We start from the raw sequence: 18126 nt of genomic DNA, 5'->3' as shown, positions 1-18126 counted from the left end.
AAACCACAAGGGAGGGCCATGCGGAAGTGTTTTAATCAACATATCATTAGATTAATTTAGAACTGAATACAACTCCCCTGCTTCCAATGTTGCTTGAGGGGGCAGCCGCCCTAACAACAATGCCAGCGTTTTTGCAAGGGAAGGAAAACATACACAGAGCACCTAGACCAGGGGTCTCAAACTAGCGGCCCTCCAGCCTTTTTGCGAAACTACAATTCCCATGAGATGTTGCAAGGCTGACAATTACAAGCATGACTCCCACAGACAGAGGCATGATGGGACTTGTAGTTTTGCAACAGCTGGAGGGCCGCCAGTTTGAGACCTCTGACCTAGACTAACCAAATATGTGTGGGGCCACAACTCACCAGAGAGGAGAGACTGGATCAGTCCCAATAAACAACAAGGCAGAACTGTTTTACCTGCATTCAGAGACCAGCATCCTACAACCCCAGTACCTGGACATGGGGGAGGCTTCCCTCTTATGGGAGATTTACAACCAATTAAAGGGAGCTTCGCTACAGGAGAGGCTGAACCTGTGTGGCTGGCCAGATGAATCCAGCAAGGTGAGGGCAAAAATAAAAAGTTTACTTCGCTTCGCAGCTATAACCGGCTGAGCATTTGAGGAACAGAAAGAGAATGCCGCCTTGGGAGAGACGACTCATTTATATAGTATAACCGATCCTGACTGGGTGAGGGGCATAGCCTTTACCCATACGTGTATGCTGTCATTCTTGTGTCAGGGAAGACTTGGATCCAAATGTAGAATAGAAAGACTTGGGTCCATAAGAAGTACAGAATGACTTGGGCCCATAACAATGACAGAAATACTTGGGTCCAAAGGTAGGATAGAAAGTCTTAGGCTGGGTTCACACTAGGTGCGGAGTGGCTCGCAGAAGGGGGTCCAGTGTGTCCCTGTTCTCCATTTGAGGTGCAAATCAGTGCCGAATTGTTGACTGAATTTGGACCTGAAACTGAGCCAAAGACGCATAGGACTCTTCTGCTGTGCACTCCGTGGCCGTCGCCTGGAGATGTGTGAACCAGCTCCATTGAGAAACGGGCACACTCTCCTGCCATGTGAATTGGATGCGGGGAAAGCAGCATCCAATTCGCAATAGTGTGAACCCATCCTTAGATCCAAAGGTAGGACAGAAAAACTTGGATCCAAAGGAAGGACAGAAAGACTTGAGTCCATAAGATGGACAGAATGACCTGGGTCCAAAGAATGACTTGGATCCAAAGGGGGTAGAAAGACTTTGATCTAAAAGTAGGACAGAAGGACTTGGGTTAGGGTTGCCACCTCATCCCTTTAAAACTGAACACATATTAATTAGACAGGTTATGTGGCTGATTAAGGTGGGAATTAAACTCCCTTGGTGCCTTATCTGCATTAAATTAGCCTCAGAACCTGTGTAATTCATATGTGTTCGGGATTAAATCGATGAGGTGGCAACCCTAACTTGGGTACAAAGGAAGCACAGAAAGACTTGGGTCCACAAGAAGAACAGAAAGACTTGGGCCCATAAGAAAGTCAAAAAGTCTTGGGTCCATAAGGACAGAAAACAGAAAATTGTATACTTACCTGGCGGTAATTTTCCTTTCCTGGTGCATAAGCATGACAGCATACGCGTATGGGTACAGGCTCCGCCCCTCGCCCAATCAGGACCAGTTATACTATATAAATGAGTTGCCTCCCCCAAGGCGGCATTCTAGTAAGTATACTCAAATGTGAAGCCCCAAAGGAAGGGACCTGTATGCAGTCATACTTATGCATCAGGAAAGGAAAATTACTGTCAGGTAATTATACAATTTTCTGTTTTCCTGACACAAGCATCACAGCATACACGTATAGGATGTAGCACACCAACAAAAAACCACAAGGGAGGGCCTTGCTGAAGTGTTTTAATCAACATATCATTAGATTAATTTAGAACTGAAGTCAACTCCCCTGCTTCCAATGTTACTTGATTAACTTTATAATAAGCTAGAATTGGTTTGTAGAATATGAACCTGTTTGGTATCCTTTAAAATAATTCTGGACCTTTGAATTCTGCCCATGAGTGTGCAATCCGTCTGGTAAAGTGTGCTCTGCATTAGATTGATGGATTCATCTTGGAAGGGGGCAGCTGCCCTAACAACAATGCCAGCGTGTTTGCAAGGGAAACAAAACAGACACAGAGCACCTAGACCAGGGGTCTCAAGCTAGCGGCCCTCCAGCTTTTTTGCGAAATTAAAATTCCCATGAGACATTGCAAGGCTGACAATTACAAGCATGACTTCCACAGGCAGAGGCATGATAGGACTTGTAGTTTTGCAACAGCTGGAGGACCGCCAGTATGAGACCTCTGACCTAGATTAACCAAATAGTGTGTGGGGCCACAACTCACCAGAGAGAAGAGACTGGATCAGTCCCAATAAACAACAAGGCAGAAATGTTTTACCTGCATTCAAAGACCAGAATCCTACAACCCAATACCTGGACGTGGGGGAGGCTTCCCTTTTATGGGAGATTTACAACCATACGAAGGGAGCTTCGCTACAGGAGAGGCTGAACCTGTGCGGCTGGCCAGATGAATTTCGGCAAGGTGAGGTCAAAAATTAAAAGTTTTCTTCGCTTCGCAGCTATAACCGGCTGAGCATTTGAGGAACAAAAAGAGAATGCTGCCTTGGGGGAGGTGACTAATTTATATAGTATAACTGGTCCTGACTGGGTGAGGGGCAGAGCCTGTACCCATACGTGTATGCTGTCATTCTTGAGTCAGGAAAGACTTGGATCCAAATGTAGGACAGAAAGACTTGAGTCCATAAGAAGCACAGAATGACTTGGGCCCAAAACAATGACAGAAATACTTGGGTCCATATGTGGGATAGAAAGACTTATGCTGGGTTCACACTAGGTGCGGAGTGGCTCGCAGCAGGGGGTCCAGTGCGTCCCTGTTCTCCATTTGAGGTGCAAATCAGGGCCGAATTGTTGCCTGAATTCGGAACTGAAACTGAGACAAAGACGCACAGGACCCTTCTGCTGTGCGCTTCGTGGCCGCCCTGGAGATGTGTGAACCAGCTCCATTGAGAGACGGGCACACTCTCCTGCCATGTGAATTGGATACAGGGAAATACGCATCCCATTCGCAATAGTGTGAACCCAGCCTTAGATCCAAAGGTAGGACAGAAAAACTTGGATCCAAAGGAAGGATAGAAAGACCATAAGATGGACAGAATAACCTGGGTCCAAAGAATGACTTGGGTCCAAAGGAGATAGAAAGACTTTGATCCAAAGGTAGGACAGAAGGACTTGGGTTAGGGTTGCCACCTTATCCCTTTAAAACTGAACACATATTAATTACACAGGTTATGTGGCTGATTAAGGTGGGAATTAAAACTCCCTTGGTGCTTTATCTGCATTAAATTAGCCTCAGAACCTGTGTAATTCATATGTGTTTGGGTTTAAGGGATGAGGTGACAACCCTGACTTGGGTCCATAGGAAGGACAGAATGTCTTGGGTCCAAAAAAATGACAGAAATACCTGGGTCCATATATAGGATAGAAATACTTGGGTCCAAAGGAAGACCAGAAAGACTTGGGTCCAAAGTAGAAGAGAAATACTTGGGATCGGAAGAAGAACAGAAAGACTTGGATTTAAAGGTAGGAGAGAAATACTTTGGTCCATAAGAAGAACAGAAAGACTTGGATCTAAAGGTAGGAGAGAAATACCTTGGTCCATAAGAAGAACAGAAAGACTTTGGTCCATAATAAGGGCGGAAAGATTTGGGTCAATAATGGTTTGGGTTTACAGGCAGAACATTTGTAAGGCTCCTGCCTTACGGCCTATGGTTTATTGGTCTGAATCCCATTCAGGACACTATCTGCTTGGAGTTTGCATGAACTAGTGTATGTGTCTTTCCACATTCCAAAGATACATTTGTAGGTTACTTAGATCATGCTGTCTTAGTATGCATGCAGAAAATGGACCATAGATTGAATACAGTGACTATTGAGTATATAAATACATTTTAATTAGGTCTGTGCAATAGGAAAGGGTGTCACCTATTAGATGACTGCTGCCTGAGGAACTGTTGGCATTTCAACCCAGTTAAGTCCCTCCAGCTTCTTCCTGCATAGCCTGTACACCAGGAACAGGAAACCCTTCTACAGCTGACACGTGGAAATAAAAAAAAAAGTTTATCTGTGATGTAAAAAGCCAACCCCTCCCCCCACCTTGCTTGGGGGTTAGAGGAAACTCTCAGAGTTGCAGCTTCAGTCAAGCAGAAGAACTTGAAGTTGGTGGACTCAGTGATCATCTGTGGGGGGGTTGCTATGAAAATGCTTCTCTGGGCTAGTGTGGGGTAAACCCCTCCTTGTCCTTCTGGATGGCCACCAAAGGGGGCAAACATGTTTACAATAAGAGTGACGTGGACCTCCTGATACAGAAGGATGAGTTGCAGAGCCCCCAGCATGGAGATCGAGCCAAGAAGCACAGTGGGGACCAGCACTGGTCAGAGTAAGTGGATCTGATGCAGGCTAGACATGGGCATGGGGTGCGTGGGACTTCTGCTAATCGAGGGTGGAACCACAAGTGCCAGTATGCTTCTCAGGGTCTGCTGAGACTTGTATTGGTGGGGTGGAACCACAAGTGCCAGCATGCTTCTCAGGGTTTGCTGAGACTTGTGTTGGTGGGGTGGAACTGCAAGTCCCAGCATGTATCTCAGGGTTTGCTGAGACTTGTGTTGATGGGGTGGAACTACAAGTCCCAGCATGTATCTCAGGGTTTGCTGAGACTTGTGTTGATGGGGTGGAACTACAAGTCCTAGCATGTATCTCAGGGTCTGCTGAGACTTGTGTTGCTGGGGGGGAACTACAAGCCCTAGCATGTTTGCTGAGATGTGTGGGGTGGAACTGAAAGTCCCACCATGTATCTCAGGGTCTTCTGAGACTTGTGTTGGTGGGGTGGAACTTCAAGTCCCAGCATGTATCTCAGGGTGTGCTGAGGCTTGTGTTGCTGGGGTAGAAGAAAAAGTCTCATCATGTTGCTCAAGGTCTGCCGAGACTTGTATTGCTGGAGTGGAACTACAAGTCTCAGCTTGTTTTTTCAGGGTTTGCTGGGACTTGTGTTGCTGGGATGGAACTACTAATCTCAGCATGTTTCTCAGGGTGTGCTGAGACTTGTGTTGCTGGAGTCCAAGTGTGAAACCACAAGCACAAATGTAACATTTATTACCTGTTAGATTTGCAGATCCACTTTATTTAGAGGCCAAACTGGATTTGCCCCAAATATTTACTTGTGTTTTTATTCATTTTAGTAAATGTTTTAAAACATTTATAACCAGATTTACCTGTTTACATAAAAGAGGATTGGTAAAGTGAATAGCTGTGACAGCTCACATCTACAAACTTGCAGGAGGGCTCATAAAAGGTGATCTGTAGTCTTCTCCTTGTTTTATTGGATGGTCATGTAAAAGTGTGTAGCGCTATCCCTCTAGGAGCCGCTGGATAGGATGGGTCCTCTGTTCTTTACCTCAACCTTCCCAAGAACCTCAGCCCCTCTGACACAGCAGGCTAAGTGTACGAACATACAATATCACAGGAAATTACTGGTAGTAATACTTGGTACCCAATAGTAGTGCTATATCAAACAACACCAAACCTGGTAGTAAAGGCAAACTTAATATGTTGTCACCTAATAATATGGTTGATAACTAGGCAAGCATAAAATGGATTGTGGATTTTTCCGTTGAACTGGATGAACTTGTCTTTTTTTTTTTTTCCAACTGACTAATTATGTAATTAACAATAGTAACAATACAATTTAGCATACAAAGTGCGTAACAGTAGGGACTAAGCTTAAGATGACATTTGCCATCCAGATCAGCATAAACAGTAGTAGGGCCACCTCAAATGCAGCAGTGAAAAGTAGTAAAGTTTAATCTATTGAGCTCTGGAACTATACTGCCAGAGTGCATTTATAGCAGCAATGCTAGTCCTAGACCGACTGGGTATGCACTGTCCAATAAAGAGGAGAATGGTAGCAGAGGGGACAGAGTTCCCCCTTACATTAGAGTCTGCAGGATTCCCCCTTACAGTGAAAGGGGAACTATGATGTAAAGGGGAATGCTGCAGACCATGATGTAAGTGGGGCTCTGGTGACCAGAGACCACTTTATATCCGAGTCCACTGCATTCCCCTTTAAATCAGAGTTCCCACTTACATCAGGGTCTGCAGCGTTGCCCTTTACATCAGAGACATGGTACCAGGAGGTGGTTAGAGGCTGCGAGCATGGTACCAGGAGGTGGTTAGAGGCTGCGGACTGGTAAGAATAGCAAATTATTATTTTTTTTTCTTTACAGGACTAGATAGATTAGGCTTAGAATGTGGCACAGTGTACAGTAGGTTTAGAGTTAGTTTTTGGCTAAACTTCCACTTTAAGCACATAGTGTCTATAACATTAGCTTAACTGGAGTAAATAACTTAAAGCGGGGGTTCACCCACACCACCAAAAAAAAAAAATATTAAAAGCCAGCAGCTACAAATACTGCAGCTGCTGACTTTTAATACATGGCCACTTACCTGTCCCAGGGTCCAGCGATGTCGGCAGGGGACGCCGAGAACCCGCTCGGTTCTCGGCAGCTGCCGCCGCCATCCTAGGTGAGGGAATCAGGAAGTGAAGCGTTGCCGCTTCACTTCCCGGTTCCCTACTGCGCATGCGCGAGTCGCGCTGCGCATTCCTAGTGGTCCCCGCTCTCTCCTGGGAGCTGTGTGTTCCCAGCAGACAGCGCGGTCGGGACGGGAAGAGGCATAGACTCCCATGGGAGTCTATGCCGGAAGTGGGTGCAAATACCTGTCTTAGACAGGTATCTGCACCACCCTCCCCCCTGAAAGGTGCCAAATGTGACACCGGAGGGGGGGAGGGTTCCAAAAAGCGGAAGTTCCATTTTTGTGTGGAACTCCGCTTTAAAACCGAGTTCCACCCAGAAATAGAACTTCCGCTGATTGGATTGCCCCCCCTCCACATTTGGCACCTTTCAGGGGGGAGAAGATACCTGTCAAATCAAGGTATCTGCTCCCACTTCCAGGCATAGATCAACTACGCAATGTCCGCCCCCTCCCCCCACTTCCTGTTTCTCTTAGTAAGGATGTCGGTACCTGCACCCGGAGCCGAGGGACAGATAAGTGTCCTTATATTAAAAGTCGGCAGCTGCAGTATTTGTAGCTGCTGACTTTTAATTATTTTTTTTCCCCAGGCAGAACTCCGCTTTAAAAGAAATTTACACAGGCCTCGATAATTCTCATTGTTACCTGAGATCAACTAGGGAACCTCCCACTAGTTGCCAGGGGGTGCAAGGTTATCTTGTTTATCGTCCATTAATGCAGAAGCTGCCCACCTGGGTGTGTCAATATGTGGGTACAGGTTGCCCTCTACCAAATTTGTGGTAAGGAGGGCTGGCTTATCATTAATCCGCTGCATCATGCAGATAACTTCTTCTGAGCTTTCTCCCAAGGTATGATATATCAGTCTGTGTGGGGGGCCGAATGGCTTGCTTCATTATTGGTTCCTGCGATGCAGTAGGTTTGGCCTCATCCATTTCCATTGCTATCTGCATGTGATACTGATCCGTCTTGACATCTTCTGCTGTGGATGACACCTTTGGTCCTTTGGGGCCTCTAGTGGCGGACTTTGAAGAGAGCGGTCTGGCATCTCAGATCTGGGTTTTACCGGGTCAGTTTCTTTGGTTAAACCAGACACCATTTTTTTTTTTTTTTGGTAAAAAAGGCCACAGCCAGTTGATCCTAATCTCTTCTTCCTCACTGTTCTCCATCTGTGCTTGGAACAGTGTCTTAAGACTGGGTTAATGGACGAGGTCTTTTCAGTACGATTCTAAGCATGTACTACAGCTGCAATGTGCCCGTACTAATGCTGTTTCTTTTTGTTCGAGAGTCCCAACGATGTCTGAAGGCTGCGGTTGAATTGTTCCAGCTGGGTGTCCCCTTGAGGATGATAGGTGTTTTTTCTTGTGTTCTGAATACCTATCAGATCTAACGGTCTTTTGATGAGCTTACTCTCAAAGGCTTTTCCTTGATCATAATTCATGCAATGGCTTGAGGCAGGCCGGAATGGACATAGAACTTTTCCCACAAGAAATTTGGCTACAGTTGAGGATTGTTAGTCTTTGGTAGGAAATGCCTGGGCTTACCGGGTAAAGTAGTCAGTTACTACAAGGGCATTTCTTTGGCCGCTTGAGTCAGGCTCCAGACACAGGAAAACGATGCACACCAATTCCATTGGCCTTGACTTTGGAGAAGGCTCATGGGTGAAGCTTTGATTGGTAAAGTCTTTCACTGATCACACCTTTAGGCAAGAGTGACTGTAGGCCTTCACTATGAGGTCAATAGAAGTGGTCTCTGACAAGCTTGAAAGTCCCGGGCCTAGGTGGCCATGCTTATAATGTACAGCTGTTAATAAGGTCTCTGTGTTTTTCTGCCATCTGTCGTTGGGGTTGTCCAAGGCCCCCCCCTGAATCAGCCCAAATTCAGTCCAAATTAATTCCATGGGTGGCCCTGTCAACACTGACTGGCTCAAGAGAAGTAGATTTTACAAGTCTAAGCATTTTTATCAGGGTGTGCTAAGAACTGTGTTGCTTGGGTGGAAGTCCCAGTGTGAAACCACAAGCACCAACATAACATTAATCACCTGCTAGATTTGTAGATCCACTTTATTTGGAAACCAAACTGGATTTGCCCTAAATATTTACTTGTGTTTTTATGAATTGTTTAGTAAATGTCTTACATATTTTACCCAGATTTGTGTTACAACAGCACTACTTTACGTGTTGCCATAAAGAAGACGAATTACATAAAATGGGGGTTGTTAAAGTGAATGGCTGTGACAGCTAACCTCTACAAACCTGCAGGAGGGCTCATAGAAGGGGATCTGTAGTCTTATTTATGTTTTATTTTATTTATTATTTTATTTATTTCAGGTACTTATTTAGCGCCGTCAATTTATGCAGCGCTTTACATATATATTGTACATTCACATCAGTCCCTACCCTTTAAGGAGCTTACATTCTAAGGTCCCTAACTCACATTTCATACATACTAGGGACAATTTAGACAGGATCCAGTTAACTTACCAGCATGTCTTTGTAGTGTGGGAGGAAACCGAAGTACCCGGAGGAAACCCACGCAGGCACAGGAGAACATGCAAACTCCAGGCAGATAGTGTCATGGTTGGGATTCGAACCAGCGACCCTTCTTACTGCTAGGTGAGAGTGCTACCCACTACACCACTGTGCCGCCCGTTGGATGTTCATGTAAAATCCCCCGTAGGAGCCACTGGATAGGATGGGTCCTCTGTTCTCAAGAACCTTAGCCCCTCTGACACACCAGGTTGATCATACATGCATACAATATCACAGGAAATCACTGAAAGTAATACTTAGTACCCAATGGTAGTGCTATATCAAAGAAAATGGGCATCAAACCAGGTAGTAAAGACAAACTTAATATATTGTCACCCAATATGGTTGGTGACTAGGCAAGGATAAAACGGATTGCGGATTTGTCTGTTGAACTGTATGGACTTGTCTTTTTTTTAACCGGCTAACTATGTAACAATTTCATTAACAATTACATTTAGCATACAAAGGGCTTTAACAGTAGGGAGTAGGCATAAGAAGACATTTGCCGTCCAGATCAGCATAAACTGTAGCAAGGCCACTTCAAGTGCAGCAGTGAGCAGTTGTAAAGTTTAAAGTTTAATCTAGAAAATTATGGTACTATACTGCTAGAGCTGCACGATTCTGGCCAAAATGAGAATCGCGATTTTTTTTTTTTTGTTTGTTTAGAATAAAAAGATCACGATTCTCGTGACGTAAACTCTTTCACATTATCCAAAAAAAAAATTGGGCTAATTTTACTGGTTAGTTGTTGTGTGTTTTTTTTTTTTTTTAATTAAAGTAATTTTATTATGTTATTACGTTATTCTCTAGGGTCTCTACTAAAAAAAAAATATATATATATATATATATATATATATATATATATATATATATATATATATATATATATATATATATATATATAATGTTGGGGGGTTCTAAGGTTTAGTGTTTAAGTGGTTAAACTTTCCTCACTTACACAGGAAGTCTATTCCTCTGACAAATTGTTACAATGTTTAGACATAGTTCAACTAATAAAGAATGTTGTGCTTCTTGGCAGACTGCCCAGATTTTTTTCTTCCTTTCTTTTGAAGGCTGTGGCTTCAGAAGAGCAGAGACAATTCTTTGCATAGCAAGAGGCTAGAATTGTGAAACACTTTTATCAAGTTCGCAACGGGGAAAGAATTGCGATAACGATTCTTGACGATTAATCGTGCAGCTCTATATACTGCCAGAGTGTATTTATGGCGGCTATGCTGGTCCTACACCGACTGGGTTAGCCGTATTCAAAAGAAAAGGACAATGGTGGTAGAGTGGGCAGGGGAACAAAGGGGTCTTGCAGAATAATTCTTATGAGAGGAGCAGTTCTTTTAGATGGCCGGCTATTGTTGGTGCCCTTTTAAGAGCGTCTTTGCACTTAAGTTAACCTGCATGTGATATGGGCACAGTATAGGTACAGTATAGTCTCGGCACAGGTGCAAGGTAGATGTGGTTCACAAGCAGTAAAGGTTCGGTATAATTCAGTGTAGGTACAGTCTCGTACACGCGGTATCCTGCACTCAGTGGCTCAGTCCCCACTAGCAGCATCCGCAATGGGTGAATAACCTCCTCATTAGTGCCCAGGATGCTGAGTCTTGGTCTCTCCATGAAAGCCTCTGCTGATAAGCGGTGGGAAGAAAAGGGTGAGTGGACGTTCCAGTCTTTCGCTGGCCCTGGGTGTCATCACTCCCAGTCTCAGGTCTCCACTGGTATGGTCTCCAGCTGCCAGGCGAATATCGAGACAGAGGTGCTCTTCCTCTAACTCCCTCCATGCTGAGAGGAAGAACTTACCCAGGCAGTTTAATAAAAATTCTCTCTCCACTCCTACTACACAATGCATATTGAGACCTGTAGTATAATCATTGTAGTGTAGCCATTATATGGCTACTGTCTCAAATTACAACTCTCAGTGTTCTTGGAGCTCCAGATGTCAGTGGGATGGTGCAGCATTACATTAAAAGAGAAGTATGTGTGTTGTGGTTTTTTTTTTTTTTTTTTTCTTTTTTAAGATCCATACTTCCCTAGGTGGATGCTGCATCTGTCCCCCTGCCGACTCTTCACTGAAAACTGAGCCACCGAACACCGCCAATGGCTCGGTTCTCACTGCTCCCCGAGCGGAGAGCTGCTGCCTGACGGTCAGCAGCTCTCCTGCTCTTCTCCCTCCTCGCTCATTGGAGCGATGAGCTGTGGAGGGGCGGGGAGCGACTGTCTCAGCCTCTCAGCGGCTCACTGAGAGGCTGAGACTGCCATCAGTTCAGGCAGCTGGCAGATCCAGACTTCCTAAGTCGGGAAGGCGCCGTGCCTGGACTGATCTTGGGGACTTCGGTGGAGAGCGGACTTCAGACGGCTCTCTGCTAAAAACGGGTCACAGGAGTGCAAAACGAATTTCACTTCTGTGACCCATAGGAGAAGCCCAGCTAAACAAGCTCAGGCTGGACTTCTCCTTTTTAATATCGCAATAGAGGGAGAGAGGCAAATGAAGAGCAATGTCTCCTTCTCCATGCTGTTGTAGCCCAGCATCTGTTGTTGTAGCCGATGTATACTAGCACATTATGACTTTACCTTGCAGGAATAAAAAAAAAAAAAAAAAAAAAGTCCAGTGGTATACAACCGCTTTAACTGGAGTAAATAACTTAAGAAACATCAGTTAAAATGTACACAGGGCTAGATAGTTCTCATTGACACCTGAGATCAACTAGGGAACCTCCTACCAGTTGTCAGGGGGTGTTAGGTTATCTTGTTTATTGGCCATTATTGCAGAAATGGCCCACCTGGGAAATCTGCTGTGTCCTGTAGTTGACTTCTGAACTTACTCCCTATATCAGTCTCTATGGGGGTCGATTGGCTTGCTTGGTTTGTGGTTCCTGCGATGCAGTAGGTTCGGCCTCATCTATTTCCATTGCAATCTCCATGTGATACCAATCAGTCCCGACATCTTCTGCTGTGGATGACACTACAAGGTCTTCTCGGGCTTCTATTGACGGACTTTGAAGAGTGAGTTCTGGCGTCTCAGATCTGGGGATCACCGGGTCGAATTCTTTGACTAAAGTAGATGTACTAGTTTCTTTAGGTGAAAAAGGTCACAGCTAGTTGATGCTAATCTTTTTCCTCACTGTCCTCTTCATCTGTGCTTTGAACCGTGTCTTGAGACCAAGGGTAATGGACGAAGTCTGCAAGCAATTGTCATAGTAGGTCTAGCATCTGTCTGTGAGGATATCCAAACTGCTTCCGCTATGGGCAAGAGATTATTCCAGTGATATATCTTTAATGGGTCCATTTTCCATTCTAGGTGGATCTGAGGCAGGCAGTCCGGGCAGCTGTTTGCAAACTTTAAAGTGTTGTGAGCTCCTGTATTTCCTTGGGGCACTCAGATTTTTTAGCAATACTTTGGCCCCAGGCTGCAAATCTTCTATTCCTACTTTGAGGTCATATTTCATTTTATTCTGTTGACCTCGGGCATTGGAGGCCCCCAGAGCTTTTCCATACGCTTTTTAAAAAAAAACAATTCTTTAAGTAATTTACAGGTCCTCAGTGACGTTATTGACATCTGATCTAAAGAAGTGCCAAAGGCCAGATTGACAGGTAGTCAGTCTTCCCTCCCGAACATCAGCTGGTAGAGTAAATGGCCTGTAACGTCATTTTCAGTGCAATTCTAAGCGTGGACTACAGCTGCAATGTGCCTGTTCTAATGCTCTTTTCTTTTTGGCTGAGAAAGTCCCAAGCATCTCTAGAAAGGTGTGGTTGAATCGTTCCTGCTGGGTGTCCCCTAGAGGATGATAGCTGGTTCTTCTGCATTTCTGAATACCTTAGCAAATCTAACAATCTTTTTTGATGAGCTTACTCATGAAGTCTCTTCCTTGATTGGAATGGATACGATGGCTTGAGGCAGGCCACAGTGGACATAGAACTTGAGTTCCACAGGTGAGGCTTGTTGGTCCTTGGTTTGCAATGCCTGGGCGCACCAGGTAAAGTGGTCAGTTACTACTATGACATCTCCTTGCCCACGCGAGTCAGGCTGCAGACGCAGGAAAACAATGCACTCCAATTTCATTGGTTCTTGACTTTTTTAAACAGGCCCATGAGTGCAGTTTTGGTTGGTAGAGTCGTTCGCTGAATACACCTTCTTCAGCAAGAATGACAGTAGCCTTTTAACTACAAGGTCAATAGAAGTGGTCTCTGACTAATTTGAAAGTCCTCTCTGGGCCTAGGTGGCCATGCTCCTCATATAAAGCTGTTAATATGGTGTTTGTGTGTTTTTCTGGTTGGAACAGCTGCCGCCTGTCCTCAGGGTTGTCCGAGGGACCCCTTCGGTAGACCACCTTGCCTTCCAACAGCAAGTGTAAATGAGTCCTTAGAGCACATATGTCAAACAAAAGGCCCACAGGCCGAATCCGGCCGACCAGGCCTAGTCATGTGGCCCTCGCACCCAGTTTTGCAGCTGGAAGATGGCAGCACTCCAATTGGAGTTGCACACTGTGCACAGCGCACCCCTAAATCCTGAACTCTGTGCGCAGCGCACCCCTGAACTCTGTGCGCAGCGCACCCCTGAACTCTGCACAAAGCGCACCCCTGAACTCTGCACAAAGCGCACCCCTGAACTCTGCACATAGCGCACCCCTGAACTCTGCACATAGCGCACCCCTGAACTCTGCACATAGCGCACCCCTGAACTCTGCACATAGCGCACCCCTGAACTCTGCACATAGCGCACCCCTGAACTCTGCACATAGCGCACCCCTGAACTCTGCACATAGCGCACCCCTGAACTCTGCACATAGCGCACCCCTGAACTCTGCACATAGCGCACCCCTGAACTCTGCACATAGCGCACCCCTGAACTCTTCACCTTGTGCGTAGTGCACCCCTGAACTTTACACATGCACTCCTGTTATTTATTGCCCCTTTAAGATCCTCCCACTGTTAGTGCAGTTTGGCCACACCCATCTTTCGATGAGGTTCGGGGGGGGGTGTTGTTATGCTGGTTGAGTTTCTGCAACTATTCTCTGAGAAAGTCCTATACTGTAAAACCCGCCCTTTGAGGACAACCATAATGCTGATATGGCCCGCAATGAAATTGAGCTTGACACCCCTGCTTTAAGCCCTCCAAAAAAAAAAATGGAAAAAGGAAATGAAAGCGGTCATGCTTAAAAAACTGCTGAATAGTCATTCTAATATGTTGCATTTTCTGTTCTAATTATAAGACTTCCTCAAATATAAAACAGTGACTACCTACCAATGTTCACCAGGTCCCCCATTCCATAATACGATAGGCACTTCCCTGATCTATCGTCATGTACCTATGCTGGTTTTGGCTGCGATGGGGTGCCGTTGCAGATTTTCTCACCGTTGTCACCAGGACAGGAAGTGAGGGTAAATCTCTCTTAGGGAGCCCCGGAAAGCAGGAAATACCTGACAGTGGTTCTAATCTTTTCCACTCCATCAAAAACTAAGATAAAAAAGATTTGACTGGGTGTTGCCCATGTAATGTCCGCCCAATTTACCACCCACATGCCACACGTGTGTCTATGAGCAACAAAGGTTTCTGTGCTCCCAGCATAGTGACTGAGCTGTCCAGGACAGCTCCCAGTCTCTTTTAATAATATGGAGGTGGGTAGACTGGATTCCTATCATGGAACCACTGTGACAGCCAATCACAGTAGCCACATAATTAGGCACACCTTCCCATTATCCCCCCACCCAGGAATAAATAGCCCAGTTTGACCATTTGCCACCCGCTCACAGCACATTTATTGTGAGCAGGTGGCAGCTGCAGGCACAGCAGCGTACATGTATGTCGCTGGCTGATTTCAGGTTTTCAGGCGCACGTGCCTGCGCCCCCTCCTGACCCGTACCTGACGGGAGCCCCCCTTCTTCCTCTTTTTTCTTTTCTTCTTCTTTCTTCTTTTCTTCTTCTTTTCTTCTTTTCTTCTTCTTTTCTTCTTCTTTTTTCTTTTCTTCTTTAATTCTTCTTTCTTACTTTCTTCTTTCTTCCTTCCTTCTTTTTTTTTTCTCTCAAAATATCAGGTATCTAAACAGACCCCTGATGGCACACATTTGAGGCAGAGAAAGGGACTGAGGACAGAGATTCCCCAGTCCCTTTCTCTGCAGCCTCAGCTGCACTGAACAGTAAATGAATGGGAAGTGCTCCGAGGCTTCCTGTTCATTGACAAACGGAAGCATAGTAAACACAATTTACTATGCATCAGTGATGAATGAACACAGTGAGTGATCTGTACCAATCGCTCACTGTGTTCATTCAGGGAAAGAAGAGGCTGATCAACAAGACCTATATTTTATGCCGCCCCCCCCCCCCCCTCCATCCAGAAACATCCCCCTGTGTGCCCTCAACAGCTGCTGGTGGCAGAGGAGAGTAGGGAAGCCAGCAGCCCTGCTGGGGAGGAGGGGGGCACACAGGGGGGCTTGGACAGCAGGGGAGTGGGGACGCAGATACCAAGGGGAGAAAGGGGAGAAGGCGGCAGAGCCGCAGGGGGGGGGCCACAAAAGTTGGCAATAAAGGAAGGGCAGTGCAGTCATCGCTTCTGCTCAGCAGGTGCCCAGGCCCCCCTTTTGAACTGATGGGGCCTGGGCCCAGTACAGGAGGGCTGGCTGTACTGCCTTATCAGCAGCCCTGTGTTTCAGACCTGCTCAGCTATGTCTTGCTGAGAAATGGCCGCACACAAAAGGGGAAAAGAAAAAAAAAAATCTGAGTGGCCACTATGGCAGACCATAAAGACAACGTGGAAACGATGGATTGTACAAAAATCGATCGGTGTTCTGTGAGCTATATTTTATACATTGTAAATTTGGATGTGATGTGTCATTTGGGATATTGAAAGAAATGGTTGGTTCTATGTTGGCAGGTGGGAGGCTCGGATCTGGATGTTCACCCTCCTGGCGGGGACGTGCTTCCTGTACTGCGCTCGCTCCAGTTTGCCCATCTGCGCGGTGTCGATGAGCGAGCAGTTTGGATGGAACAAGAAGCAGACCGGAGTGGCTCTGAGCAGCTTCTTCTGGGGCTACTGCCTGACTCAGATCGCCGGAGGTCACCTGAGCGACAAGTGAGTAGCTGGGGGTGGAACCCTGAAACAAACTTAGCACTGTAGGGGGCGCCCTTGTGGCCAGGTTTAGTTTTCATTACTAAAGCTTGCAGAATTATCACACCATGATTGGGAAAATGCTTTCCCTCATTTATGAACTGATATCTTAAATCTTTTATTATTTGTTTAAAAAAAATTATTGTACAAATAAGTATGGATTAGATTTATGATGACACACACATTATATTTATTATTATTATTATTATTATTATTATTTAGTACTATTATTCATAATTTCTTCTTCTATTATTAATATATTGGTATTATTATTATACATATAGAGTGCCAATAGTATGCACAACACTTTACAATATAAAAGGAGTAAGGACACTTACAATACAATTCAATACAGGAGGATTTGGAATGGCCCTGCACATGAGAGCTTACAATCTAAAAACACATATTTGTAAAGCATGCTGAGATTTTTTTTCACTGCCTATACCGATGAAGGCACCAACCCGCTAGAATGTTAAAAAGTGCCGTGTCTCTACTATACAAATCAGTCTGCAGTGTGTATAATCTGATCTCCCTGCTATAGAAAGCTGCTTTTCTTACCTTTTCAGATCACTACTGCATGCACTGTATACATTGGCTGCATGTGATAGATGGGGGAAAATACATATAATATTTTTTATTTTCTTAAAAAATTTTTTTTAATGTGGTGCCAAATTTAAATATGTCATATGTGAAAATGTCTGGAAGGGAGCTGTATGGGGTATATGTATAATAAACGTCTTAAAGATCTGTACTGGGACAACGAATGATCGCTGTATTGTTTGTAATATGATTACCGTATATACTCGAATATAAGTCGTTCCGAGTATAAGTCGAGGCCCTAATTTACCACAAAAAAATGGGAAAAACTTATTGACCCGAGTATAAGACGAGGGTGAGAAATGCACAGCTACTGTAAGTGGAAAAGAGGGTCAGCAATGCCCATTTGCAGCCTCACTGTGCCCATTTGCAGCCATAGGTCCCCCGAACTTCAAACCTGGTAGTTAAGGGTTCCTAGATGCCCCCTAGCTGCAGCCAAAATTTGGGGTCTCTGAACCCAAATGGTCCCGAAATGACATTGCTGCAGATGGACACTGTTGACTGAATTTGGGGCCCCGTATCTTGGGACCACTTAGTGCTAAGAACCCCAAATTTGGTGTGCAACTCAGCGGAACTAGCACCATAAAATATCCAAAGCTGGGGTTTCTAGCACCAAGTGTCTCCAAGATACAGGGCCCCAAATATCGGTTCAGAAAATGTCAAGCACTTTTCTGCAGCAGAGAATGACATTTTCCGAACCGGCTTTGGGGCCACGTATCTCGGGGCCACTTGGTCCTAGGAACCCCAGCTTTGGATAAGTTATGGTACCAGTTCCACTGGGTTTGCACACCAAATTTGGGGTTCCTAGCACCTAGTTACCTTGAGATACGTGGCCCGAAATTCGGTTCAGAAAATATCAAGCACTTTTCTGCAGCAGAGAATGACATTTTCCGAACTGATTTTGGGGCCCGGTATCTCGGGGCCACTTAGTGCTAGGGACCCCAGCTTTGGATATGTTGTGGTACCACTGAGTTTGCACACCAAATTTGGGGTTTCTAACACAAAGTGGCCCTGAGATACGGGGCCCCAAAGTCGGTTCGGAAAATGAATTTTTTTGCTGCAGAAAAGTGCTTGACTCGAGTATAAGTCGAGGGGGGCACTTTCAACACAAAAAAATGTGCTGAAAAACTCAACTTATACTCGAGTATATACGGTATTTCCTCCATCTAGTGGCCATAATGTGGTATTGTCGGGTATTTTGTAAAAATGCTGTATTATGACCAGTAGATGGCGCTGCTGATCATAA

General features: G+C 45.2%; 1 protein-coding gene across 1 annotated transcript in view; it reads left to right on the top strand.

Annotated features, from left to right (window-relative positions):
• Positions 1-4180: 4180 nt before the first annotated feature.
• Positions 4181-18126, top strand: part of SLC17A9 (solute carrier family 17 member 9) — a 36625-nt gene continuing 22679 nt past the window's right edge. Inside the window, exons 1-2 of the mRNA XM_073607472.1 lie at positions 4181-4496; positions 16050-16247. Coding sequence (XP_073463573.1) covers positions 4366-4496; positions 16050-16247 — 329 coding nt within the window. The 5' untranslated portion in view covers positions 4181-4365. The remainder of the gene's footprint in view (positions 4497-16049; positions 16248-18126) is intronic.

This window comes from Aquarana catesbeiana, linkage group LG12, assembly GCF_042186555.1.
Source record: "Aquarana catesbeiana isolate 2022-GZ linkage group LG12, ASM4218655v1, whole genome shotgun sequence".
NCBI lineage: Eukaryota > Metazoa > Chordata > Amphibia > Anura > Ranidae > Aquarana > Aquarana catesbeiana.
Note: the sequence above shows the minus strand (reverse complement) of the source record. Positions and strands in the feature narration are given on the sequence as shown.